The 16,395-nt window shown below is 27.1% G+C and overlaps 1 protein-coding gene across 4 annotated transcripts in view; it reads left to right on the top strand.

The window, feature by feature from the left end:
* The window catches only part of LOC107455837 (uncharacterized), a 106,782-nt gene that overhangs the window by 12,456 nt on the left and 77,931 nt on the right, over positions 1-16,395 (top strand). For 3 of the 4 annotated variants that reach the window (XM_043044692.2, XM_071187658.2, XM_043044697.2), the window contains exon 2: positions 13,298-13,571. In XM_043044692.2, coding sequence (XP_042900626.1) covers positions 13,391-13,571 — 181 coding nt within the window. In that variant the 5' untranslated portion in view covers positions 13,298-13,390. Of the gene's footprint in view, positions 1-5,032; positions 5,111-13,297; positions 13,572-16,395 lie in introns of those variants that run through there. The other variant, XM_071187657.2, reaches the window with a different exon arrangement.

Here is a 16,395-nt window from a genome sequence, read left to right as displayed (position 1 = left end):
TAAGTGACAATTTTAATATTTTTAGAGAGGGCCAACTGATTTTCATAACGATGAGCAAATGATAGCAATAAACACAATCACAATAATTGAAGCTTCTGTATATTGTCAGAAACTAATTTTTTTCCCCTTAGAATAATTTCCATCGCATAAAATAGTATTTGAAACATGGACTTAGAGCTTTTTCTTTGCAGCGATTACACGCATTTAATCAAACTGCACCGTGTGCACGGTGCCTCCTGACGCCTCTGCACGCCACTGATTAGTTATGTCTCTCTGGAATTTCAAGTCAAAATTAAGAATATAAATAAAACTATACTTCAGAATCAAATAATACCACATGACAAAACTACTATAGCCATTATGTGATATTAGTTGTGTTTCCTTCACGTTTCTGTGAATAACTGTTTAACAAAACAAAAGTTTTGTTCGTGTTCAGGAGCCCCATTTGGAAAAAATATGTTAAATCTAGAAGAAAAAAACATAACATAAATAATAGACGAAATAAATAACTAAAGCAGAAATAAATAAATTATAGATGAAATACGTAAATAAAATATAAAGGAAATAAATTGTTTTATAATTTAAATTATAAGTAGCATAGAACAGGGGTGGCGAACCTTTATGCACCAACGTGCCATTTTTTCTGCAAATTTTTTTAATGAGGTCATAGACGTGCCGACAAATAGTTTTGACTTCATGATTATTGGGTAAATAATAATACTAAATACTATCAACTCAAAACTCTTTATTTACAACGAAAAAAAAATTTTTTTTTTTGCAATGTCTCAATTAAACGCATAATTCAACTTAAAATAACATCAGTGTGATTTCTGTTGTTGCAGATTAGATGACAAATAACTTATATTAGGGTTATAAGATGTTAGTTTAAGCAGAACTGTTAATTTTTTTGCTAGTTATTTACTGTTAACTTGTTTTTTTATGGTTATTAATTGCTTTTTTGGAATTGTTCATTTTTTTGTTAATTTTTTGTGAATTTTTATTTAATTGTTAATATGCTTCATAGTGAACTTTGTGATCGGTGGCGTGCCCAAAATATTGCGTCGCGCGCCATAAATGGCACGCGTGCCATTGGTTCGCCATCCCTGGCATAGAATATATTTCTCCTATTCTTTTATGTATTTTTTCCGCGTGGAGCTTTGGAACACTAATAACACTTTTGCTTTTTTAAGCAGTTATTCATGGAAAAGCTTCCACATTAATGCAATCAGGCTATCCCTATAAGAAGTCCTGCATTGCATTCATATCGCTTTCATTCTATTTCAATTTACTGTCCTTTTTAATTTAGTATAATTTTCTGATTTCTTTATAATAAAATGATACGAAAACCACTAACTTAAAATAGTTTTTCTTTTACATTTAAAAAAAACGAATTTTCATCTTATGCATAAACTCATAATAGAATTAAACTAAAACTTAAATTATTATAGAATAATTATAAGAATTCATTTACAATGAGACAATTTAAATTTTTTTTAAAAAAATTGGGACGTTTTTCAAAAGCAAATAATAACGAAAAAACTCTTGTCCTGATGACATTTTGTTTTCACCAACTCATCAATAATCGGTCATAAATCTGTATTTGCAAGGTTTTATATATATATATATATATATATATATATATATATATATATATATATATATATATATATATATATATATATATATAAAAGACCTTTAGTTAATCCGAGTTATGTTTGTTTTTAATTAAGTTTATTGCATTGTATTAATACCAACTCTTTAGCTGGAGATAGAAACTAGCAATAAAAGAGCAAAATTAAAAAAAAAAATTTAAATTAAGAAATTTTTTTTTTTCAAATTGAAATGGGTTTGCCAGCCACACATAATGCCTCCTCATGCCATTTGAGGCACTCGTGATGTATGTTTGCCACCTTGCTTGTTTTCAAGCAATAAAAAATAACGAGTAAACTCATACTAAGAGCGTAAAACTAAGAGCGATTTTAAAAATTTCAGTTTAATTTTCAAAAATGATTCTGTTATCGCTCAAGGATTTCAAAAATTCACTATAATTTTGTGATAAAACATTTTTGAATTAGTTTTTTGAGCTAAAGCTCATCATAAATGAGTTACATAAATGGATTCAGAATTTAAAAAAATGAATTATTTTATTCATTAAAAAATCATGCACTTAATTATCATTCAAACAGGACAAAGTATATTTTAATTTGAATTAGAACGTGAGATATGGCTTAGGTTCCCTTTTTTCCGCATAGAACTTTTCTTCCTTATTTTTTCCAAGAAAAATTTTTTCCTTAGTTTTTTTTTTTTTTTTTTCAAATTTGAAATGTAATTTTTCAAACTTTACCATCTCTAAATTCCGAATATATATTTTTCGTTACTTTACTTTAAGTTGTTTTTAGGAAGTTCGTAAAAGAACATTAAATTCCATTTCATAAATTTTTTTAAAAATTTTTCAAAATTTATAAAAAAAAATTTCAAACTCTAACAGCAAAAAATGCTAAAAGCAAATTCAGGTACGGATATTTTCATTAGAAAAATAAAATTTGAAGGTGAATTTGTGAGGCAATTCATTCAGAAGCGTTGGATTCAGCAACAGATTCAAAACTACTAGGTTGAGCAATTCAAACCCACTACGTGCAACTCAAAGTCAGAACAATGTTGCAGTTAAGAAGAAATTCTTCAAGTGATTATATGCATGCCTTGATTAAAATGTTTCAAATAAAGTCCTTTATTAAGGAACCTACCAAAATGTTTCATAATAGATACTTTACAAAACAGTATCTAGTTTTTGCAACTACTATTCCTCTAATAATCTATAGTTTTCTCAGTGCAACACGTGCCTTTGGCATTTTGTGCGAATGTTTGTAAAATTTTGTACATGAGTATTAAGTATTTTTTAATGTGAGTTTAAACCTGGTAATAAAACTACAAGAGCAGTGACTCCTTTCTGAAGTAAGCAAGGTGAAGAAAAAGTATTTGACGGTGTATGATGACTCCCAGATTTTTGCAATGTAGTTGTTACATGTCTAACTTTTCAATAAAATAATGTTTAATGTCACTGTGCTTCCAGATTTATGTAACATAATAATTATATTTGATGTTGTACGTGGCTTTGATAATCTAAATTTGCAATAAAATAAAAAGAATTGCCAGTTTTTTAAACATAATTGTGTATAAGACCCTGACAGTCTAAATTGACAACGAAATAAAATTTATTGCTACTATACTGCCAGATTAAGAAAATTAGTTCATTGTTCTTCAGTGCTCGTTTCCTACTGGCCATTTCCATGTGAAATGAGCCAATGACCGTTGTCGTCATAACAAATATTTTTACGAACTTATTTGTAAAAAGTACATGTTGACAAAGGTTTAAAATAATTTTCAAATTTCTTAGACCAAAACTACGATGCAGGCGTCAGTTCAAAATTTGACTCAATTTAACAAAATAGCCTAACTAAAAAAGGTGAATCTTATGTTCTTCCATAGCTTTTTTTTTTTATTTATAAGCCAATTTTCTTAATTATAATGTCACTAGAACAAGAAGAGGGAGAACTATACACTGGAAATTTGTATTAAACAATTTGTTGCGAAATTATTTTTGGGTGTTAAAATCACCGTAATGTGACGATTGATAGTTAAAATAAACTAGTTTGCTTGCATTTTGTTGACCCATATAAAACATTATTTATTTAGAAAGTGCAAAAGAAAAAAATTAATGGATGTAAAATTATCGGCTATGGGAATTAATTATAATTTATTTATAAGGTTTTAGAGCCGAAAAATTCCTTGTTTTAGTTCATTCATTTATTCATTTTTACTGTTTCCTTTTTTTAAAGACCAAATACAAAAAAATAATCCTTTGTTTATTGTTGCTTTTCTATTCGTTTAAAATAATGACGTTTGACATTATGTGAAGAAAATTGAGATCACACTAAACAATCTTAAAATATTTTGCCTACTCGCTTTTTATTTTTTAAGGACAAAATAAAAAATCTTTTTATTTTTTTTTTATATTAAAAACTACAATATTTAACATTATAAACAAAATCAAAATACACCGTTCTGAGTTTTAATTTTTGTGTTAAAAACTACAACACTTAACATTATAGGAAAAAATTTATATAATTTCTTTTAGAGAAATAGAGTTCGTAACAAGCAATTTTTTTTTTGGTCCACTTCAAATTGGATGAACCCATTACAATTATTATAAAAAAAATATTATGATTAATTTTCATTTTGTGAAAATCCATGGCTATATTTAAGCATGATTACCAACAATAATCCAAATATTAAAATTGTTTTGTTATAAATTACAGTGCATCAATCATTAAAATTGTATTGTACTCAAAATGAATTTTAAAAATTACTATTCATTTTCTGTTTCATACCTGTTATATATGTGTGTAGAATCTCACTGGAAAACAAATCTATAATTCGTAAGAGGAAAACAATTGCATAAATTAATTAAATTGAAGGAAATTTATATCAACTACGAGAGTAAATAAATAATTAAATGTATTAGCTGTTGATGTCTAAAAAAACATCTTTTGAGTCCGATTTTAAAATTTAAAAAAAGCTACAATTTCAAACAAACAGTTCATATGTGCTGTCCTTTATAAAATTAAAATAATGTGAATTATTTTATGCGAATAACTTACCTCGAAAAAAATTTTTATTCTAATGATTATAAAATTGTATATAAAAAACTATAGTTTCAGAGGAAATGTTCCTTTCGTAGTAAAATTTGTTTTAAAAAAAGTAATAAAATTTTAAAAAAATATCGCTAACAGGAACAGGTGGCAACGACAATAAACAATCAGTTTTAGAAAATTTACATGTATAAATATTCCTAATGCAGATAGGAATTTTTATGAACTGATATGGGAACATTAGTGTGTGAATGTTAATTAAAAATGTCAATTTACATATCATTTAAGTCAATATTTAAATTTTGCAAAATAATGTTCGAAATGAAAGCCACACATTTAGTTTGGCGATTTGGCGACAAGACGAATCAATTGTAGCAACCATTGTGTGTACCATCGCAAACCGAGAAAAATTCAGCTTCCAGCATCTGGAACGGCGGTGGTACTTCATGTTTATTGCTAAGGCAAGTCGTTTATATCTTCTTTGTGCAAAAGGTCATTTGCAGAAATTTCATTGCTTTATAAATTGTTTTCAAAAATCTTGCACATAATATTTCTATAATTCACTATCTGCACCATTATTGTTGCACTATTTTATGCATTTAATTGTTGCTCACCATTAATTGATCCACTAAGTTGCACTTGCAGAATGGTTTCTAAACAACATCGCATAATTTTGTTAGTTGTTTGCTTATCAATAATTTATTTAAGACAAATTATAAACATTGCGCTTTTCTTTCACAAAGGAGACATTATTCATGCAAAAAATCAATAAAAATTAATACGCAAATAAATATTTTTTTATCTATCTATATCAAAGTAAATTTAATTTTTTAAGAAGAAAAATATAAATTATAACATTCAATGATAATCTGAACAATGAAAACAAATTGCATCGATTTAATCTAGAGTATTGACATTTAAAGAAAATATTAAGAAATTGATTCAATGATTCAACTTTGCTTATGATTGAATGTTTTTAAAAGGTTCAGTGAAAATAATAAATCAAGTTGAAAGCCTTTTTTTCTTTATTTGAAAAGGTAAAAAAAAAATTTAAAATTTTGCACTTATTTAAAAAAAAAACTTTATTTTTAATCAAAAACATTTCAATTAATAATGAAATAATGTTTTTAGAAATTCGATAAATAAGAAATTCAATCTTTTTCGCAAAGTTTAAAGGTGAATATTGATTAGTTTGCCTTTCCGATGTATTGATTTCTGTAACTGTAAAATATAATTATGAGCGGAGTTAACAGGTGATCCATAAATGAGTTCTGACAAATTCTTGTGGTATTTAGTATAGAATCTCAATGGACACAATTCATCACGTGACTTATCGATAAAATTGTTTTTCTACAATAATATAGTCCGTCAACAGAAAACACAGTCGTAATAGATTTTTAAAACTACACTTATAACATAAATTACGCATCTTTTCTTTTTGATTTATGTATAATTAATCTCTAAATTTTCTACACTTCTTAATAAAATATAAAGTTATATTTTGTGTTATTTCAACAAAACAAACAAAATAGTTATTTTTCTGTTACAAACAAAATAGTTATTTTTCTGTTTTTGAATAACTCATAATTGGTATGAGAAACTTACTTGCACTCTTTTTTAAATCGTATTTTTTTGTAAAAAGAAAAAAAAATACCTCAACATCGAACAAAAATTTTGAATGCACTTCCTCTGAGGAATTTTTTTAAATAATATGTTAAAATAACTTTCGAAAACACTAAATTTTTGAGGTTTTAAAAAATGTAGCAATCGTTTGGAAATAGAGAATTTTTATAGCCTAAATTACGCGTCTATTTTTGATTTATGTATAATTAGTTTCTAAATTTTCTACACTTCTTAATAAAATGTAAAGTTATATTTTGTGCTATTTTACAATCAAACAAAGTAATTATTTTTCTGTTTTTGAATGATGCATATTTAATATGAAAAACTTTCTTGTACCTTTTTTTAAATAGTATTTTTTTGTAAAAAACAATACCTCTACATCGAACAAAAATTTTGAATGTACTTCCTCTGAGGAATTTTTTGAATTAATATGTTAAATTGACTTTTAAGCTCTTAATTTTTGAAGTTGTGAAATGTGTAACAGGTTGTAAAATATGTAATCAGCTGTAACTAGAAAATTGTTTGATATTTTTTATTTATAAAATGTTTTTCTCATTCTAAGTAAAAAAACTTAATATCGATTGTCATCTTACTTATAAACAAAAAAAAAATTTCCTATTTATAAACAATTAATATTTGTTACAGGAGACGCAATGGTCTGTCTTTTTAAAAGTCATTCTGCTTAGAGAAATCAATCTCTCTAGAGAAAAAATTTTGAATATACTTCATTTGAAACAAAAATTTTTTAAATAATATATTAGGTAAACTTTCAAATGCACTTAGTTTTTGAGATTTTAAAATATTTCGTAAAAAGTCTAATGGTATATTGAGTATTATCTTATTTGTTATAATTAAGCAAAATATTTATTTCCCCATTTTAAAATAACACATAATGGATAAAATGAGCACAATATTCCACTTTCTTTAAAATTTCCTTTTATATAAAATAATCAATTTACCAGAAGCAATAATTCAGAGCATTTTCTTTAAATAATATATTAAGTGAGCTTTTAAAAATACTTGAAGTTTAAAAACATGTTGCAGTAGTAAGTGGATAATTCCAGGCGAATCCTTAAGGAATATAGTTTTTAGTTGAATAATTTGCTTTATTTTATGTCAAAACCTCCAGTGAAAATTCTATTTTTACTTGAAATTACATAGTTTGAAGAAGGAATTTCAATTAATTAAGCTTAATTATTAATTATTGAACTTTCGTAATAATTTTTTTTTTTTCTTACAAAGTCAGTATACTTTCGTAGAGTTCACATTTTAGTCAGGAAACAAATTCTACAATATTCAAGTAATAAGACTGATATAAGACTTCCCCCTTTTAGAAAATATTTCATTGTAATCAAAAATTCTGACCAACGATATTTTAAGAGCCATACAAAGAAATCTTAAAATAGTATTTTTTAAATTATAGAATTCTGTCTCTTAAGGAGGACATAATGTAAATCAAAGGACTTGATTAAGTAGGTTTAGCCAAAAATAATTCAGCCTGGAAGTACTTTTTTTTTTTTTTTTTTTTTTTTTTTGCAAATTAAAAGCATGGTGTCTACAAATTATCTAGCTTCTTAGAAATTAAAACTTACACTGTTTCAGTTCTCTTTTTCTTGTTTCGACATGCTTTGTCATGAAAAAACCATACTAAGTTTTATTCAAGAAGGTAATTGAACAGATAATGAATTCAAAATTTAATATTGCACAAACATTATTTTTTTGTTTAAAGTGCTAGTGCAAAAATGATTTTGGTCAAATTTTTTAATTTGTGTTTATTATAAATTTAGAATCTCTGTACTCTCTTAGCCTTCTGAAAATACTATACTTTCTAAAATATTGTACTCCAATTATGAACAAAGTTATGCAGTTTTTGTGAATGGTGATAACAGTGGATAGACTAATGATTTTAAGACTTTAAATGTGCTTATCTTAAAAGCAGATTTTTTTCACATTTTACATCAGCTTAAGCACGATATATCGCGTTGTTTTTAAAACAAAATTCTAAAATTTTTCATGAGTATTTGTGATTATAGCGTACATGTTGTGCACTATAGACTAAGAAAAAAGTAGAATTTCATTTTTTATGCATGAAATTCTTAAAAATTGTTATGAAACATTTATCTTTAACTCAGTATTATATGCATTTGTTTTTAAGATAATAGTTCAAAACATAGTTGATAGTTATCTAAATATAATCCTTAAAGGATTTTTTTTAGGCGACAGAGTTTTTGTACAGTGCCTAGCCTCTATGCATAAAAATACCTTATCTTTACCTCAAAATGACCATTAAAAAAGTAATAATAATTCTTGCTGGCTTTATAAGCTTTTGCGCATAATAAAATAGATAAAACAGTTCTTTCTTTAAATTTTATATTAATATTTTAAAAAAAGTTTTCGAAACTAGTCGGATGCCTTAATTCATATACAATACTTTAAAATGCTTAATATTTTCCCAGTATTGATTTTTCTAAACTTTTCAATTTTTCTATACATTTCCATACTTAGCTGATATTAATATTTCTAAGTATTCCTTATTTACCTCGATTTCTATCAAATGAAAATTATTTCAATATAAAACTATATTTAATGTTATTTTGGAGGAAATACAAATGGAATAAATATTTAAAAATATTATTTTATTAAATATCCAACTTAGACTAGGTTATCGCAATAAATAATAATCAATAACATTGCCATGGTAGATCATATCTGCTTTTAATGCTGATTATTTTTTACTGTAGATCTTAATCACGTGTAATTATGATTATTAGTTATTGTGACTATAATTTCAATCTAATATTTTACTTTTAACTGTGATTACTTACTAAATTTATTACTTTTGTAATTTACTTGTATTCAATAGCATTTGTAATCGGTTACTCCAAATTTATATAACATGAAATAAAAGTTTCCTTTACAAACGGATATGGTCAAATGTTTAAGATCCTTATATTTTGGTCCTTATATTTTGGGGTAATAATTTTTTGAAACGGGCTCTAAATCTAACTAAGCTTTTACTTTCATTTGATAGCCCTAAATTAGTATTTAAACACACAAGGTCATAGATTTAAATCTTTTAGAACCTTACAAGCACATGAATTATTGTGAATTTTTCTACAAAAATAATGTCTTTATAATTTTTCCGGGTTTTCTTAATTCGATTTGTGAAGACAATCAGTGAAATAACATTGAATTGATTACTCAGTGAAATAAATACATTTAACTGCTGAATTGATTATAAATCAGTATTTAGCAACTCAAAAGGGCATTTATATAAACATTAGGCAGAGGAAAATGGAGGAAAGCAAAACAAAATTCTCTTCGGACTACAATTTCTTTAATTGATAGGATATTTCAATATCCTTAAACGCAAGTATTCTATGAATAGAAAAAGCATTCAGTTTACTGTTACTACAGAAAAATAAAATAAGCTTATCATAACCACGTGAATTAACCATGGAATAAGAAATTTTGAAGAGAAATAAACTCATTTACATTATCTCTCTCCCTCCGCAGATTTGTTGGCTGTTCCAAGGAACTTTCCTTTTTCTTGGGTATTTTTCAAATTTTAAAGAAATTATTGCTCTTATGGGTAGCTGGTAAAAAATTAAGGTAAATACTTTGAATTATAAATTTTGATACTAAATAACTCCAGAATCAGAGAAAAAGAGAGCGTCGGTGAGCTTTTCATTCTGGACACAGCTCAAAATCCGTGTATAAGAAAATCGACACGGAACCAAAGGCGTGTTTAAGAAAATGGATGTAGCTCAAAATCCGTGTATAAGAAAATGGGCACAGCTAGAAGTGCGCCATTTCAATGCTCAATCCAAATGAAACAATTAAAGGCGGAATTTCGTAATTTTTTCTTTCTTATTTTCTTAAACGTTAAGCATAATCATTACGGGGTAAAGTCATGGACTTCGAAGTTGGAAGGTATATTACCTATGTAACTTTTCAGGTGATGTCTTAAGTATTCAGAATTCTAAACGATAAAGTGAGTTCTAAAAACTATGAATTCGTACAACGTTAATTTAATACCACTATTATAAATTTATTGAACCTATGACATTGTTGTAAAAGGAACTGTTGACTGTCAATATTTTTTGTTCAAAAAAAACTTATTTAAGAAAATTGTATTAAGTGATTTAGGAAAAAAGGAAGACACCACATTAGCAATTTATTTGTATTCATTAGTTTATTCTTTTAAAAAAAAGAACAATTTTCATAAGAAAAGAATGAAAAACGGAATCAAATGCTATTTTCTTAAATATCTATGTCTATTTCCCTAATTACGAATTTCGAGCTGTGTCCCTTTTCTCAAACAATTATAGTCCAAGATGGCGAGATATTCTTTTATGAAGTATGTTTCGCAATGACTGCTCTTAATATAAATTTTAATAATCATTACAATGAAAGTTTAAAAAAAATATCCTTAGGGTCCGTAAACTAATATTAAGGGAGAAAATCAGAACCAATTGCAAACTTCGATCAATCGTTATTTAAATCTGTTAGATCAAAATAGGCATTGAAATCTTCAAAACGAAACGAAAGGCAATCTAATTTCGCAAATCAACATAATGAATTTATAAATATTTTAAATATCCTTTCCTTTGATGGGTCAGAGTTTGATATCATATATAGTTTATATAAAGATGACGAAGAAATGTGATTAGGTAAAGACATTTGAAGTAATTTCATCGTTGATATTTCTTGTACTTGAAAATTCATATTTAATGTGCAACATGATATTTATATTATTCTAAGAGAAATTGAATAAATTGTTCGAATTACCCTACTCCACAAAGTATTTATAATTATATTATAGTTTAATTATTAAAACTTTTAACTGTTCATATCGCTAAAATAGATGAAAAAAATTGAGTAAATAAATTTTTATGTCAAAGTCCTTCACATGTAAAGAACGAGAAAGTTTAAAACAAGGAGGTCTCGATTCTGTGGAATCAGATTTTAGATTGAAAGAGGTAACAGACTAGCAGTTCAGGTCAAAAAATAAGTTGTCCTGGCAGAATCTTCAACTGAAAGTCTTGGCTCCGGCTGCCATGCTACTATATGATGATAATAAACAACTATTCTTTTTATAACTAGAAGGAGCACATTTTTTAAAATAATAAGCTAGTAATAAAACATCGAAACTGTCAATTTATTCAAAAGATAAACCATTAATTTAATCACTTAAGGGAAACATAATTTGACATTAATATTTTTTCAAGACATTCGCTGCAAAGAAAACTAATGTTCATTCCTCGTAAATATTTATAAATGATTAGACAAGGAATAAAATATTAGTTTGAGAATATGACAAATTGATTAGACCAATTAAATGTATTCTAAAAGAAAAGTAAATTAAATTAATAATGTAATTTCTTGTGATCATATGCTAAGATGTAATCTTTATGATTAGAAGGTCAAAGCTCAAGTATGTTATTTACTTTGTGCTGATGATATTTTAAGTTTCCAAATTTGTTACAAAAGCATACTTTGAGTAAGAATAATAAACATACCTTTTTTTCCTAAGAATTTGGAATCTCATTAAATGAGGGGTAATAGCAACCTAAAAGAAACAGGGTTTTAATAGTTTTGTTCAGATACAGCAAATATTCAGTAATATTACGATTTATTATTTTCGGGTGCCTAGTGTCACACTTGTTATTTTTTTCTCTTGAACAATGATCTTTAACTCGCAGTAATTTATTTTTAAACTATAGAATTACGTTATTGAACTACAGTGGTTGAACAACACTTCTAATACTCTTTTTATGTAAACAATCTTTCTTTTACGAACAAATGTTTTAGAAAATTTCACATGGCACAACTGTTTGTACAATTTGAAAGATCAAGATGGAAGCTTTCAGAAATAATGTATTTTTTAGTGTTATTTGGTATCTGATTGTATTAGTAAAAAAGACAATTCTAACAGCTTCAAGTATGACCTTTTAGATTGTGCAAACAGTTTTGCCATGTAAAATTTTCCAAAACATTTGCTGGCAAAAGCAAGATTGTTTACATGGAGTTAGTATAGAAGTGCCTTCATAATTTTGTCCAACCACTATATCTTTGCTGTTTAATTATTAACCTGCTTCAAATAGAAATAGAAGGAACAATATATCTATTAACTGAGAATTATCGAGAATCACACGGAAATTGAACTGTAAAATAAAAATTTCACCTGTAGAATTATCCCACACATCTTCAAAAGTAATACGCAAATTAATGGAATTAAAGAATTTGTAGCAGTATTTACTTATTTAAAAAAATTCCATCAACGTTTACGAAAACAAGTTATAAAATTACATTTTTAAGGAATAAAGACAGCCGGGATAGCCTGGTCGGTTGGGCGATGAGCCCATGTCCGAGAGTTCGTGGGTTCGAACTCTGCTGGTCGAAGACTCCCCGTGTAATAACTGGTGACTGATGCACGTTAAATCTGTTGAGTAGTAAAGTCCTCCATGTTCCCGTAACAGACCATTACCTCTGGGGGTACAGGACTGGAGATCGATCGCTCTCTGATTTAGGTCAAAATTACGATCTGTGGATGAATGAATGGATATATGAATGAGTTCACCCTATAAACGGGCGTGACGTATGGGTGTGGCAGAAGTCGAATTCTCGGCCATAGATGGCACCACAGGAAAACAAGAACAATCGCACCCCTCTGCCTAAAACAGACATACGAGAGAGAGAATAAAAAAGTTATTTTTTCAATTTTAATTTTTTACATTTAATCTTGAATATAATATTATGTGGTCTTTATAGTTTAAATTATCTTTTGAGAAAAAACTAATGTAATAACAATTTTTAGTGTATTCTTAGGATATGCTGAATAAAGTTAGATCAATGAAATAAATTTTATATCTCTTGAGAAAAAACAGTGGTAACAACAATTCTTAATGCATTCTTAAGATATAATGAATAAAAGAATGAAATATATTTTGTGGTCTGTATAGCTTAATTTAAAACATCTCTTGATGCAAGATAGGGGTTAAACCTTTTTAATATATTCTTAGGATATGACGAATAAAAGAAGCTCAAATGAAACAAGTTAAAGTTAACTGTGCACAATGGTAGATGTATTAGATCCAACTTAAAATCTGTTGACAATGCTGGAAGCTATCTATTTCGGTATTGCTATTTTCACATCTTTAAAGGAGTGTTGGATGATAGAACTCTGCAATTCGTCTGAAGATAGTGTTATAAATGATGACTCATCTCTTCAACTTACTCTTCGTCATAATTTTTTAAATCTTGAAAAGGGACTAGTTCCAGGATTAACATATAACGGTAAATATTATCTTTTATGTTTATTTATGCATTGCACGAATAACCTCTTCATTACCACATATATGGACCTTCCTTCTAAAAACACGCTGCAAGAAAATTTGTAGTTTTACCTCTTCACTGAAGTAATTGAAGATATTTAAGCTTTCTGGGGATTCTACAATAGATGCGGAGCATGTGAGTTATTTGGGTAGAATTCCACATAAACAGAAGTGATTTTCGAAAAAAGATGCTAAATTCACGTGTTCGAAAGTATAACTAATTTTAAATACTACATTATATAATTTAGTTATTCCAAAATTAATTTTGACTTAGTAGTTCTATGATATGTATGAGCCTTTAAATTCATATTTACTTAAAATATTTTAAAATAATACTGTCAAGAACAAGCAGGTCCACGTATGTGTACCTTGGTATTAGCCAAGCGAAATCTTATAGTATTATGTAAATTCAATTGTATATCTATTTAGTAATATTTCTATTAATTAAATATTTTATATTAAGGTATATGCATACATTTAATAACTTTAACTTTTTGTACTTTTTTCCCAAAAATTTTGAAATTTCAAACCAGGAATTCCTTTTCTTTTAGTTAATGTTAGATTCGTTTGAAAAATTATTTCTTTTGCGTGGTTTGCACCATAAAAATAGTTCTGAAACTGAGATTCCATGCAGTAATGTATCCATCAATATTGCATCTCTGTGTAAAAACTTCATTTTTTTAAAATTTCTGAATAATTATGAAATCTATTCATCACTGTATTTAATTAGATTATAAAATAACATTATATGCATACTTGTTCCTACTTTAGGTGCAATTTAACATTTGAAATGTTTATATTATTTTACTTTGTTAAGACCTGCGATCCATGAATGCGTACCTAAAATAATTATTAGCCCCCTGGCAGTATAGTTGGACGTAATGAACATTAAAAAAATTCATAATAATCATCTTACAACTTATCTCTCTTTCTTCTCGCAGCCTAATATATGTCTTCTTGTTTATTACATTTGCTTCTTAAACTGTGATTTTTCAGATTTTTATAGCTTACCCAGATTTTGAATCATTTTTTACTAGTTTAAAAACTTGTAAGTATACTTTTTGTTTTCATATTTGATAAGGACTCCAAAAATGTATATTAAGGGTGATCTTCAAAATATATCTGGTATAAAACGTATTAATATTTATTATTAAAAATACTGATATATTTGTTTTCAAAAAATAATATTAATATTGATAAAAAGGGCATTTATTAGTTTAGAGTTTGAAAGGAGTCAACCTTTGTTGGGGATTTTTAAAGCTCTCTTAACCAAATACCTACAAACTGAACACTAAATACTTAAACAAATCGTGTCGACAAGAAATACCGTGTTTTATAACCTTCTGGCTTTTGACTTTTTCTTTTTTATTTATTTATTTAGTCTAGTTTAGTAAAGGTCATATATTGATAGCATTTTGAACTCTTTCAGGGCTCTTTTTTTAATTTTATTTTAGGACATTTTATTCATTTTAGTTAAATTTTTTTAATATTCCAGAGTGTGTGTTTTCTTACATCGTGAGAAGGTTTTTTATCTGTCATAGTTTAAATTATTTTTTTTTAATATTTATGTCTTTTATATTAAGATTCTCAATATCTCCTCTGCAATTTTGGTTTCACTAGACTTTTTTTTCGACGCAAGGTGACTGAGTGGTAGCGCTCCTGTGCCAAAGGTCCTGGGTTCGATCCTCGGGCTGGGCAAGGTTGACTCAGCCTTTCATCCCTTCAATGGGTCGATAAATGAGTACCAAGCATGCTTGGGAACTAAACACTAGGGGTTTCGCGTTCGGCTGACCACCTAACCGGAACATCTGCTCCTGCACCCCAGAGCCCAAGGTCAAGAAAACTGAGATGGGCACAGTAAGCCTTGGCCCTCTATGGGCTGTCACGCCACTGAGTTTACTTTAGTTTTAGACTTTTTTTCCCCTCCGTTTGACATTTATTTCAAACTTTAATGAAAATTGCAACTCGATTTTCTTAATAGAGGTATTTAAGTACAATTATCTGTAACTTTAAGAAAGAAATACTATTTCAGATTTATAATACTTTAATTATTTGTTTCCTTTTTTAATTCTAAGAAAACATTTTGATATTTTTGATGTTCTTTTCTGTTTAAGGGTTTTCAGCTGAAGAATGTCTGAATTCCAATAATCATCTTTTGTTTTAAAGGTTTATAAACAATGGGAACTTCTCAAAAGATGTGAACATAACACAAATCTAAGACAACTTTTAAGTTTAATTCACAGCAAGAATTTTTGAGTAAATTTATATCTGTCAAATGACAAGAAATAACATAAATAATTGCAAAAGTTTTTTACGAATATCTTTAAAAAATATACTTAAAAAGGAATCCAGTTTTGGACTTTCAAGTTGTTAGTTGAATCAATGTAACACCAATTTTTGAAAAGAAAAATTGAGTTTCTAAATAAAAATAAGAATAAAAGATTTTGATAGAACGATTTCTAAATAATATCTTTAACAAATGGTAGCAATAGATAAGTTGTAATTTACTAACTGAACTAAGGTAAACAACGAGCACAAAAATATTTATAAATGCAGACAGCTGTTTCGGATGCTCAAGGGGCAACCTTCATCAGTATTTTTATAATTTACTAAGTAAAAGATTTTCAAAAAAAAAATGATTTAGTGTTTTGATACATGTCCAAAAAGTAATGTACGAAATAGCACTATAATAATTGTAACAAAAAAATAGATTAAAGTTAGTGCTTCGAACTTATTTATCCTTCATTAATATAATTGTTCTAGTGATGATTGAAGATTTCTCTAAA

The sequence above is a fragment of the Parasteatoda tepidariorum genome, chromosome 11 (assembly GCF_982258835.1).
Source record: "Parasteatoda tepidariorum strain Cologne lab strain chromosome 11, Ptep-v5.0, whole genome shotgun sequence".
Taxonomy (NCBI): Eukaryota; Metazoa; Arthropoda; class Arachnida; order Araneae; family Theridiidae; genus Parasteatoda; species Parasteatoda tepidariorum.
This window is presented reverse-complemented; position numbering and strand designations above follow the sequence as displayed.